General features: G+C 40.9%; 1 protein-coding gene across 1 annotated transcript in view; it reads right to left on the bottom strand.

Moving 5' to 3' along the window:
* Positions 1–3547: 3547 nt before the first annotated feature.
* b3glcta (beta 3-glucosyltransferase a) overlaps positions 3548–12121 on the bottom strand; it is a 193249-nt gene continuing 184675 nt past the window's right edge. The window contains exon 15 of the mRNA XM_072690983.1: positions 3548–3829. Coding sequence (XP_072547084.1) covers positions 3668–3829 — 162 coding nt within the window. The 3' untranslated portion in view covers positions 3548–3667. The remainder of the gene's footprint in view (positions 3830–12121) is intronic.

Here is a 12121-nt window from a genome sequence, read left to right as displayed (position 1 = left end):
GCCCACCTGACATTCAACAAACATTCAGCAGAATGTCCATTAAATGCAACTAACTCTAAGTTGAAAGCAAATGACTGTCTATTGACAGCCCTAAAACCTAAAACCTAATGAAACCCTAAACCTAACACTAACCCTAAACTTAACCATGTAAAAAGACAATTACTAAAGAATAGCCCCACCAGTTTGTATAGAAGTCCCTGTAGTTATTAGTTATTGAGTAATACACCTCAGTGTGGAATCAGGCTTAAAGTGTTAAGGGGTTTTAACCTTAACCTTAAAAAGCCTTAAAATTAACCTTAATCTTAATGTTTAATCTGCACTATTTACACTTTACAATACATCTGCACTCCTGGACACTACTGACACTTTACTTAAACCTGAAAGCAATACATACACACATTAATTATTATCATTTATTATTTATTATTGTCTATATGCCGATACCCATATTTTTTACATTTATTGTCAATGTTTTGTGCTTTTTGTATTATTGGTACTTCCGTCTATTCATCCATCCACTCCACAAAAAATCAATACCTGAAACAATAACCATAGGGTTAGGGTTAGGGTTAAGGGTAAGGTTAAGGTTAGGGTTAGAATCCCATTTAAGGTTTAGATTAAGGTTAGGGTTCAAATTCAGGGTTCATTCAATGTTAAGGGTAGGGTTAGGATTAAGGTTAAGCTTGGTGCTGCATTCAGTAGTTCAGTTGCATTTATTAGACATTCAGTTTAAATGTTAGTTGGATGTCAGGTGAGTATCTACGAGGCATTAACAACAGACCCTATATTTCTACCTTAATAATGCTATATATTGGATTATTATATCTCTGTATATTTTTATTTACTTGTATTTCTACATTGATATGTTTATGATCTCTATATTTTTATTGGATTTCTGCCTCTGTATATTTCTTATTTCTACATATTTTTTTGTTTTCTTGTTTGTATCTGTTTATTTAACCATGGTTTTTTCATCTTCGTGTGATCAGACCGCTGTACTGTGTAGAACTACGTGACTATGTGTACGTGACAAATAAACAGTGATTTGTGGTAATGTGCTGCATTACTTCAACACATTACAAAAGCCAGGAATCAGAGCTCGCAGAAGAAAGCAGCTACAGCCTCCTTCAGCCAAAACAATTACCATTTACAATAAAATTCTGTGGAGCTCTGCTGTTAAATCTCCGTCGCTGCACACCTGCTGCTGGAGGGGTTTATAGTCCACTCGCTCTCCCCTCCAGTCATTTCCAGATACATAAATGAATCAAATCCTCCACATGAATGCACAAAAGCTGACGTAGTCTGGACAGGCTGAGGAGGTGGAATGAGGACTATCTAGGGAGGACTTTATGGGGGGACTTTCAGGGAATGGCTGTTTGAAAGACACATGCAAGTGCGAAGAACCTTTAGAAGTTCTGTACTAAATAAGGGTTAATCTTATGGCCTTTACACACACACAAAATTAGTTTATCTGAAATTAATTGCATTAAATGGCTTTTTTATTCAAAATAAGTAACTAAATAAGTAAAGTAAATAAGCAACTTTCTGGATTAAATACATGTTACGGCACAGTAATTAACACTAGATTAGTTAAAATTAGAATACTGCTTTAAACGTACCAAAGAACTAATTAGCATTTACTATGAATTTAAGTAGATTGATGTATAAACAGTAAGTGTGTGACTTTGTTTGGGGTGAAAATGCTCAGACTGGCAATTATACAAGCCTATTTACCACCCTGTTATCTTACCTGAATTACCTATTTACCTTTTTCCTTTTACTGAGGCAAGGTCTTAAGAAAAAAAAAGATGAGCTCAGGTTTCACTGGCTGGTTAACGTCACTGCAGTGGCTCACAGGATAGCTTAGCTGAACCCTATGCTAAGCTGGTCAACCATTGTAACCAGCTTGATCAGCCTGAGCTGACCAGGTTGGTTATCACAACAAACAGCCATGCAGATTCACTTCTGTGTGGAGGTTTTGAAGCTAGTGTTTGCTGGTAGCTGGTTTCAGATGGTCTAAGTTGGTCTTTAATGGTCAGGGTGGTTGGAAAGCTGGTCATTCAGGTAAAAAAAACAAAACATTATACACTATACTGGTGACCAGTATAGTGTATGTGGGAGATGCTGGTCATGCTGGTCATCCAGGATGGTTCTTTTGGTCATGCTGTGTTGACCAGTGGATTGATGCTGGTCTTGCTGATCAACCGGCTTAGTGATGCTGGAGATGGTGGTCAACAAGCTTGGTGATGCTAGTCTTGTTGGTCAACCAGCTTGGAAATGCTGTGTGGTCATGCTGATCTACCAGCCTGGTCATGCTAGTTGTTTAGCTTGATCAGGTTACTAATGCTTGTAGACCAACTAAACCATTAAACTCATTAAACAACATACCCTATGCTGGTCAACCATCTTAACCAGCTTGACCAGCCTGAGCTGGCAGCAGGTCCTGGTCCTCATTTAGTCACTTAGGTGACTTGATTGTTTTATCTTATCAAATCACCTGTGATTAAAGCAGCATTATGTGGGAGGGGGAGCTTTAGCAGTAGAAAGTTCTACTAAGAGACTCAAATGCCACGTCACCTTCACCTCGACCAATCACCTGCTGCTTTCAGATGCGGGTAGGATCTGCCAGGGTCCAGACGTTTCAAAACCTGGGACAATGACGGGATCAGTTTTTCTTCTTGTAAGCTTGCCTCTGGAGTCTTCTAGTAGAAATGATCTTGTAGTCCACTGTCACATATTGAGCTCTCCCTCAACAACAGCTGTACACATGCATGTCTGGACAAGCTAAGATCTCCAGAAGCAGCATCTGAAGGTAGAGCAGCATGTGGACGGTAGAGGCGGTAGAGTAATACTACAGGATTTTACACTAATATGACTCTCTGGGTTACGCAGAGGCTCTCCTCCTGCAGCGCCACCACCGAAGCTCCATAGAGCAGTAGCAGCATTCAGGCCTGGAGTGGGAATGACAGAGACGCCGTTCTCCCTGTTCCAGTCAGAGGAGCATCAGCATGATTCTAGGGCTGCTCTTGTTTTAAGGTTAAATGCCCCATAAGGTTTAAATAAGGACAAAAAGAGAGTGGTTAGCAATAATGGCACTTTATCATCAAAATAATACACAGCCTAAGAGAAACAGAGGATGCTCCTGAGAACTTGAGGAGCATCTTGGCAAGGAATGGACAACAGCGTATTATAAATATCTCTCACAGAGTTTTCAAACATCCATCAAACATGCAGCTCTCATTAAAACTCATTAAAAAAAGGAAAGGAACACAGAACAACAGACGTTACAGTCACTGACAATGTGTGTGTATTGCCACAGTATAGAAGACTGGTATGGACAGTGCACCTCAGCACAGCATACACACACTGCATCATAGACATGGACAAGGACATGTGAATGTACCCCCCCCCCGCACGACCCACCCACCATCCCCAACCACTCTCACAACCTCCTTATGACCTCATACCCCCCAATGACCTCAATAACCACCCCACCCAAGCTTATCAACCATCCAGTCAACCTCAACCACCCCCCGCCCAACCCCCAAACCACACAAACACACACTCAGTCATGTATATGTCCAAAACAAATCCATAGGTGTTAAACACAGACACACACACACACACACACACACACACACACACACACACACACACAGTCTTTCTACTATAACTCCTCCTTAAGGTTTCTGTTCAGTCCTTCTGCGTTGGAGCTGCTGTCATTCAGCCACTTGTGGAACACTGCTATGGGGTCAATATTCCAGTGTTTGTGGAAAGATATAGGAGTCTGGTGGGCTAGAAAGTCTCTGGCGTAATCTTCTGGCCGTGCCTGTGGAGCAAAAAAAGAGCAGAAACAGGAGTTCAGAGAACAAATGGCATCCAGAGTGTCTCACCACAGCTTTACTGAATCAGTCACAATCACACATTCAGTACAGTCCCTGCTCTTCTGTAAGCACAAGTCTGTCTTCTGCTTAAAGCTCACTTGATCTCCTTTTAACTGCATCTTAAACACACTGTCCATCAAGACTCAGAGGGCACCTTGTCTTCATTTGACATTTCCTTCATGATAATTAAAATCAGAACATTTTCTTGCAGAGGCTTCAGGGTTATTAAAGTGTCTTCACTGGTATAAAGGGCAGATTTTGCCTGAATAATAATTTGACACTTTTCTTTTCTATGTTGTTGTTAAAAGCACATAAAAACTCCTCTTTAATGCTAAGAGAAAAAAAAGTTTCAATAGTCTAAACGATGGAAAACAGACTAAATCTTGGCTGAATGAATAATCTGAATGATTTGACAATAAAGAACTGGCCAAACCTCATATTGAAATTTCTGAACCGTTGCCAGAATGTGAGAACTTTGTGTGGAAACCCCATATTACTCTAAACTGTCCCTTGAGGAGAAACCATTGTTGAAATGGAGATGGAAGTTCACGTTGATTTTTTTACGGTAAATGTCGGCTCTCACCTGGTCACCTGGTCACCCTGGAACCGCATTTTAGTGACTAGTGTAAACAGAATCTGGTTAAAGTGGATTCAGATACTCTCCGGATACAAAACCCATCTCAACGCCAGGTCCTAAACAGGCCCTGAGACGTTCTGAGCCATCTGTCATGGATTTACTTGGAAATGACATTCCTCTCACTTAATCTTCATGTGCTGAAGATGAAAAATATGCTGTTGATGTTGTTTATATTTACTCTTCTTCTGAGGTTCACTGTGTTTCAGCTCTCCTACGGGAGATCTTCCTGTGACCTGCAGGAAACCTCTGAGTGACCTTGTCTGAAAAGCAGAAATAATTGGCGAGGGGCAGAAATATAGATCATCTGTCACAAGAAACATGCAGTGTTAGTGAATTTCTTAAAAATAAAAGTGATATCTAGGGTTCTTTAAGCAGAGCCATTGATAAGAACCATTTTTTGTAAAAGTGATGTGTTTAAAGAACCTTTTTAAAGCTGTAAAGAATTTCATGCAAAGGTTCTTAACCAACGTAAAGATTCTTCACACTCACATATCATTTACAAAAAATATCCTTCTATGCGATCATTCAAAGAACCGTTTGTAGCACCTTTATTTTAAAGACTAGAGATGGACCAATCAGTGTTTTTGAAGCTGAAACCAATTGCAGATCCTGATCCAAGATATGGCTTGATGCCACATTAACCTTTCCAGGCAAACGTCCAGGTAATGCATCATCTGCAGGACTTGTGTGATGTTCTGTGCATTGTCTCTCAAGGTGAAAGGCACTTTGCTTTTTGGGATCAACCACCAAAAGATCCCTCTAAGCTTAGATACTACTAACTACAGAGATCAATTTGAAGACCACAGTACTCTACACTACACTTCACCCAAGTCCTCTTGGAAGAGGTGGGTCTTCAGGCTGCGTTTGATAACATTCGGACACCCTGGGGAAGATTGTTCCACCACTTTGGTGCCAGGGTCCGAGTGAGGTCTGTTTTGCCATCTAGTGTTTGAACATGGAACTGCAGTGTCCTGTGACTTCACGCAACGCTGCAGCAACCCACAAAATATGGATCATATGATCTGTCCAGCTCTCAGGATTAGCTAGATTATTGGTCGATTGCTTTTTTGCACATTTGGGCTGAAAATCAACTGCTAGCGGTACAAAGGCGCTCAGTCCTTCCATCTCTATTTAAGAGTGAAGGATAAGCAAATATGGCAGTGACACAAAGCTCTACTTCTTCAGACAAGCCAACTGAAACAAGGGTTCCTACATTGATTCAGGTAATTGCTCCTCTAGTAAATCAACTTCATACTGATTTAGTCTGCTTGTCTGGTTGCAGTGAGTGTCCTTCATTCCTGAAAATTCCTACTGTTTTGGAATTAGGCCTCAAACACCTGTGATCCTTTCCAATATATAAACATTTACAATATTTCCATATCTAACAAGTCTGCATGTCAGAACAGTGAATAAGCTGATGTTTACTACCACCAGACACGACATGTCTAGAGATATCACCACTTGACATTTGCACACACAATAGTGGCGCTGTCTATCGTCAGAGTTATCTAGAAGCCAAGGATGAGGTCTGACAGGTCTGCAGCCGAGCTGAGTGCTGGATGGTCAAGATACTGACACCTCTGCTGTCTAATTTGATTGCCGAATCTCATCAGGGAGTAGATGCTATAAACACAGACAGGCCTTTGGAGTTATGAATGAAGAAAGGTAATGGAAAACATGGGTAGAGTAGAGCACCAAAACCACAAATCAAGTCAAATGTATGTTTACAACAACAAGGACAATAATATTAATATTTTTTCTAATTTATTCTTGTACAGTACAATAAAATTAATATCCTCATATTTCCCAGCTTAAACTGCCATGGTAAGAGGGCAGGGTCAGCCAAAGGCCTTGCGCAAAGGCTCAACTCTGATCAATAACCCAGTGGTCTACCCCTGATCCACCACTGCCAATGTACAAAAGGTTTTATGTAAATATAAAAAGGAGCACCATGCAAAGAGCTTAACCCTCTGAAATAACCAATGCACACAAGGCAGGAGGAGGCTATAAGAAGACAAGTAGATGTTTCCACAGTCCTTAATGTCATTAAGAAACGGAAGTAAGCAGGAACGTCTGAGGAGAAGCTGAGGTCTGGAAGACAAGGGAAACTTTTGATGAAGACAGCTGGTAGGATTGCTTGAAAGGCAAATGAAAAGCCTCTGTTTGACCACAAAAGACCTTTAAAGACGTTCAAGAAAAATTTGCAGACTCTGGAGACTCTGGCGTGGTGGTGCACTGTTCTACTGTGCAGCGACACCTGCATAAATATGGCCGTCATTGAAGAGTCATCAGAAGGAAGCTTTACTGGAATTTTCACCACAAAATTCAGCGTCAGACATTTTCAAAGGAACACCTAAAACAAGCCTGATGCGTTTAGGAAACAAGTCTTGTGGACAGATAAAGGAGGAACAGGTTGCCAAATTTAATGAAACGAACACCTCTCCAACTGCACAGGGGCCGTGTGTTGCAACCACTGGCATGGAGACAAATCACTGGTAGAGAAAAGAACGGATTCAATGAAATACCAGCGAATTCTGGAAGCAAACACCACACCACCTGTAGAAAAGCTGAAGATGAGAAGATGATGGCTTCTACAGCTGGATAAAGATCCTAAACAGCTCAAAATACACAATAGACTACCTCAGCAGACGCAAGCTAAAGGTTTTGCCATGGCCCTGACAGTGCCCTAAACACACACATGTACACAGTCGTATCAGAGTATTCGTGTATTAGTGTAATATAACAGTAGGAATAACCACCCTTGGCTCAGATGACATTAGTGAGATGTCGTGGTATAGACTGTAGACAGGCATGAAGGTGGGACATTATCATAATACGACTATGACACAACTTTATCATTTTCCAAACACTACTATTAGCGTGGGATTTCATTACTGCTAACCGCAGGTGGGTTGTGTTATAGGCACTTGCGTGACTCATGCTGGGGTTTTATAATCATATAAACAACAACCTCAGCAACTCCCCTACTCCCCGAAAAAGCCTTCCTTTTTCACTTCCTATTATCACGCTTGTTTTTCAGTAATTTAGAAGACTGAATGGAAGCTCTCACGCATCACAAGATCATCACTGAGGTCAGGATGTGGGATGATGAGCACCACCCTGAAACATCCCCAACTTCCCAACTCATTCCAAAAGTACTGGATGGAGCACCATCCATCATCATGCCAGAGAATACACAGTTCTTCCACTGCTCCACAGCTGCTCAATGCTGGGGGGCTTTATAAGATAAGATAGTCCTTTATTAGTCCCGCAGTGGGGAAATTCACATTATCCCCCTCTAGCCCACGCCTGGCATAAGGCAGCATGTTGCCAATAGGTTGCCAATATGTTTCATCAGGTTGATCTGCTCCAGATAGTCCTAATCTTTTCAATACTTCACTACCGAGACAAGCTGTTTGTGTGCATTTGCACATCCGTGTCAGAAATAGGTGCTATTTAGAGTACTTGAATGCATCCATTAGAAGGGGTGTCCACAAATGTTTGGACATATAGTGTATAACCTACTTTAAGGTTAGGACTAGGGCCAGGATGATGGTCAGGATTAGGTTTTGGGTTGAGATTATGGTTAGGACTAGGGCCAGGATGATGGTCAGGATTAGGATTTGGTTTGAGGTTATGGTTAGGACTAGGGCCAGGATGATGGTCAGGATTAGGATTTGGTTTGAGGTTATGGTTAGGACAAAGGCCAGGATGGTGGTCAGGATTAGGTTTTGGGTTGAGGTTAAAGTTAGGACAAAGGCCAGGATGATGGTCAGGATTAGGTTTTGGGTTGAGGTTAAGGTTAGGACTAGGGCCAGGATGATGGTCAGGTTTAGGTTTTGGGTTGAGGTTAAGGTTAGGACTAGGGCCAGGATGATGGTCAGGATTAGGTTTTGGGTTGAGATTATGGTTAGGACTAGGGCCAGGATAATGGTCAGGATTATGTTTTGGTTTGAGGTTAAGATTAGGACAAAGGTCAGGATGATGGTCAGTTTTGGATTTGGGTTGAGGTTACGGTTTGATTTAGGACCAGGATGATGGTCAGGATTAGGTTTTGGGTTGAGATTTTAGTTAGGACTAGTTAGGACACTAGTGCATTTGATTGGCCAATTCTAAGTAATGACATTTAATATGACATTAATTAAAGGCCTAGCAGAGGATGTACTTTCTGCATCAGCTGAGGAAGTTGGGTCTTCCTCAGGAGCTGTTGAGCCAGTTCTACACTGCAGTCATCGAATCCATCCTGTGTACATTCATCACAGTCTGGTTTGGAGCAGCCACAAAGCAGGACAGGAACAGACTGCAGTGAACAGTGAGGACAGCTGAGGGAATCATCAGTGCTTCTCTGCCCCCTCATTCAGGACTTGTACTGCTCAAGAATCAGAAAACGGGCATATAAAATACTTACAGACTCCTCACATCCTGCTCACAACCTCTTTCAGCTGCCCCCGTCTGGCAGACGCTACAGAACTATGTCCACTAAGACTGTCAGACACAAGAACAGTTTTTACCCTCACGCCATCACCATCCTCAACAGCTGATCGCCATCATCAGCTACAGGCCATAGATACTACTGATAAACCCTTATTCTACAGTCACTGCATTACTGCACCACTACTCATTTCATGTTTACACTGCTGTGTTTACACAATATTTAATCTGTATAGAGCTGCATACTGCTAATCTGTGAATAACACTGTAAAGCACACTGTATAGAAATGTCCTGGTATAGTCGGTGTATACTGTGTATACTACTGTTCTCTGTATATTGTGCATTGTGTTTTGTCTGTAAAAGTATATGTAAAGTAACTGTATATTGTTAATACTAGAGAGACGCTAACAGCTGCAAACAAGTATCTTGTGTGTGTGAACTTACTTAGCCAATAAATCTGATTCTGATATGGTAATGTATGTCATTGTATAGTGCAGTGTGGAGGAAGGTGTTCGAAACCTTCGAGGCACTGAGAGACGGTCCATGTTTACTGTCTGGATTATCTGAGGGAAGACACTGTTTCTATAGGGGGAGAGGTGCTCTATGATGCTTCGGAAGTGGTTGCCAGAAGGGAAAGATAAGAACAGGGTTTAAGCTGGGCAGGAGTCACACATGATGATGGAGTGGACCCTCGTCTTTCATCAAGGTTAATAAATATGTTGAGGGAGGTCTGTTTTCTATGCGATATCTGAAGCAGTCAAGATCGTTGTGATTGGGTGCAATCCCAAAATCTTTAAACTCCTCCTGCTTTCTTGAGGGTAGTGCTGATGCTTGGGGACCAAGAGAGGGTCCTTAAACACTTGCAGTATGCTCAAAAATATCTCATTTTAATTTACATGGAAGCATCCTGGCTGCCTTCCAAAGATCTTCCAAAAGTTTAAAAACTTAAACTTTTATAGCTTCATTATGTTAAAGATGCACACCCAGTAATCTGAAACTGCTGAGTGTATCCATAGGGGAGCCATGATGCTGATTGGAGTGTGATTACTTAATCTCCAGAACTCCACAGTGAGCTCCTTTGCCTGGGTAACTTTAAGGAGGTCATTTTTAACAAGAATTTTGTAGGATTCTGAGATCCTGCCAAAGCTGTCCAAACAAACACTCTCTGGTAAAGCCTTAAAAGCCTTAAACGTCACTGCATTTAACCTGAAGATCTTCAGTCACCTCAGAACGAACAGATGTTTTAGAGGATGAACAGATGATACTGCTGATGTTTGGGGACCAAGAGAGGGCTCTAAAACACCTGCAATATCCTGAGAAATGAATGGTTTTCACCCAGGAACTAAAACTGCTGACAGTTTCCACAGGAGAGCCACTGATGCTGATGGGAGTGTGATCACTCCACAGTGAGCTCCTTGGCAACGTTTAGTACAAGAGTGTTCTTCTGGCACCAAACAGACGGATCATGCATCTTCCTCATTTAGACAGAAGAGAAGAGAAGAGAAGGCATGGTCTACTGGTTGTGGTGATTCAGTAGGTGAACTGAGACATATTTAGAGTACCAGGGAAGTTACTGTTTTAATGATATGGCTAGCTTTTATAACCCCTTTATGCATTTTATGATACTCTAAGGATTACATAGTCACTGAATGCAGAGCAATGCAAACTGTGAGTTATTCCTAAGTGAAAACAGTAGGGGGGGATACAATCTGGGACTGGTGGTTCCAAGGGGGTTATTAGGTTAAGCATGCATGGATGCGACAGTGTTTGGTAAACAAACACCAGCGTCTTTTAAGTTCACTAAGTAGTAATGCGACAGCAGCTGAACTGGGCCATCTGATACTCAGTGGACCTGTAGCCGAGCTAGTTAAGCAAAGTCTTTCCATCGTTAGCCACCAGACTTTGTTCTATGGTGAGCAGGCTGTTATCCTGCTAACTAAGCTAATGCTAACCAGTTTCTCTCTACTGATTCAGAGCAGTTTAACATTTTTAATGATCAGACTGATGTTTAACATTTATTGAATGATTTCAAAACTGTGCAGCGTTCACATTGTCACCTGTGAGCAAACTGAATATTTATATTATATATTAATAATAATATTTGTTCATTTTTCTGTTTTAAAACAAGGCAGGATGATATAATACGAAAGCCAGGTAAATGCTCCCTCTGTAATACCGTACACCGCTGTAATATTTTCAGTCCAGAAGCTTCACCCCATTTAAATCCTGTAATCTGCAGTACAGTGCCATCAGGCAAAAGCTTCATAGCTGTAAGAAGCTAACCCTGAAACTGAGCTTAGAAGGTTTTAAACACAGCAGGGAGCGAGGTTGAGGCACAGAGCAGAAGCGAAGGGCAGCCGTTATAGGCCATGATGCCTTGCAGTGATCAGAGGCACAGCAGTTGTCTGCTAGCTTCTTGCTATCTTATCTTATCTGGACTTCTCATCCTGCTTGCTATCTCCTGATGGAGCGCGTGACTGAGTCTGCATCTTTATCCAAATACTCCTAATACAGTTTTAAAGATGGTAGTTTTAGAGAAGTCCTGAGCTTCAGATAGCGGGACAGACACTTTTTCTTGAGACAGATACTTTTTCATATATATTAATATTTATATATGTAGTAATATGGAAAATCTTGGGACAGATACTTTTTCACTGCATTGTGTAGAGGGTAAACACATAATTAATATTTATTTTTAAAATAAATAAATAAATACATAATAGAAATTTTGAAAGAACCACGTTGCATTTCATAAACCATGGACAACATTTCCCAAAAATTCCAAATAAAAATATTACTATGCAGAGCATTTATTTTCTCAAATAATTAAAAGAAATTATTATAATAATTATAATGCAAAGAAATTTAATTGAAATTTAAACAACACAGCACTAATATTTGAACTTTGAGAGCATTCAGAAATCACTATGGTGAAATAACCTTGACCACCAATCACAGCTTTTGTGTCTTGGCCGGCTCTCGACTAGTCTTTCACATTGCTGTTGGGTGATTTTATGCCAATCATAGTGCAAATTCAGGTACCTCAGCTCTGTTTGATGAAATTCCTGAAATAAAGTGGATGCCAGACACGTAGAGATGCAAATTTAAGAAAAAAAAGTTAGAAAGTGGTCTCTAATTTTTTCTAGAGCTGTATATATATTTATTCTA

This window comes from Salminus brasiliensis, chromosome 11 (assembly GCF_030463535.1).
Source record: "Salminus brasiliensis chromosome 11, fSalBra1.hap2, whole genome shotgun sequence".
In the NCBI taxonomy this organism is placed as follows: Eukaryota; Metazoa; Chordata; class Actinopteri; order Characiformes; family Bryconidae; genus Salminus; species Salminus brasiliensis.
This window is presented reverse-complemented; position numbering and strand designations above follow the sequence as displayed.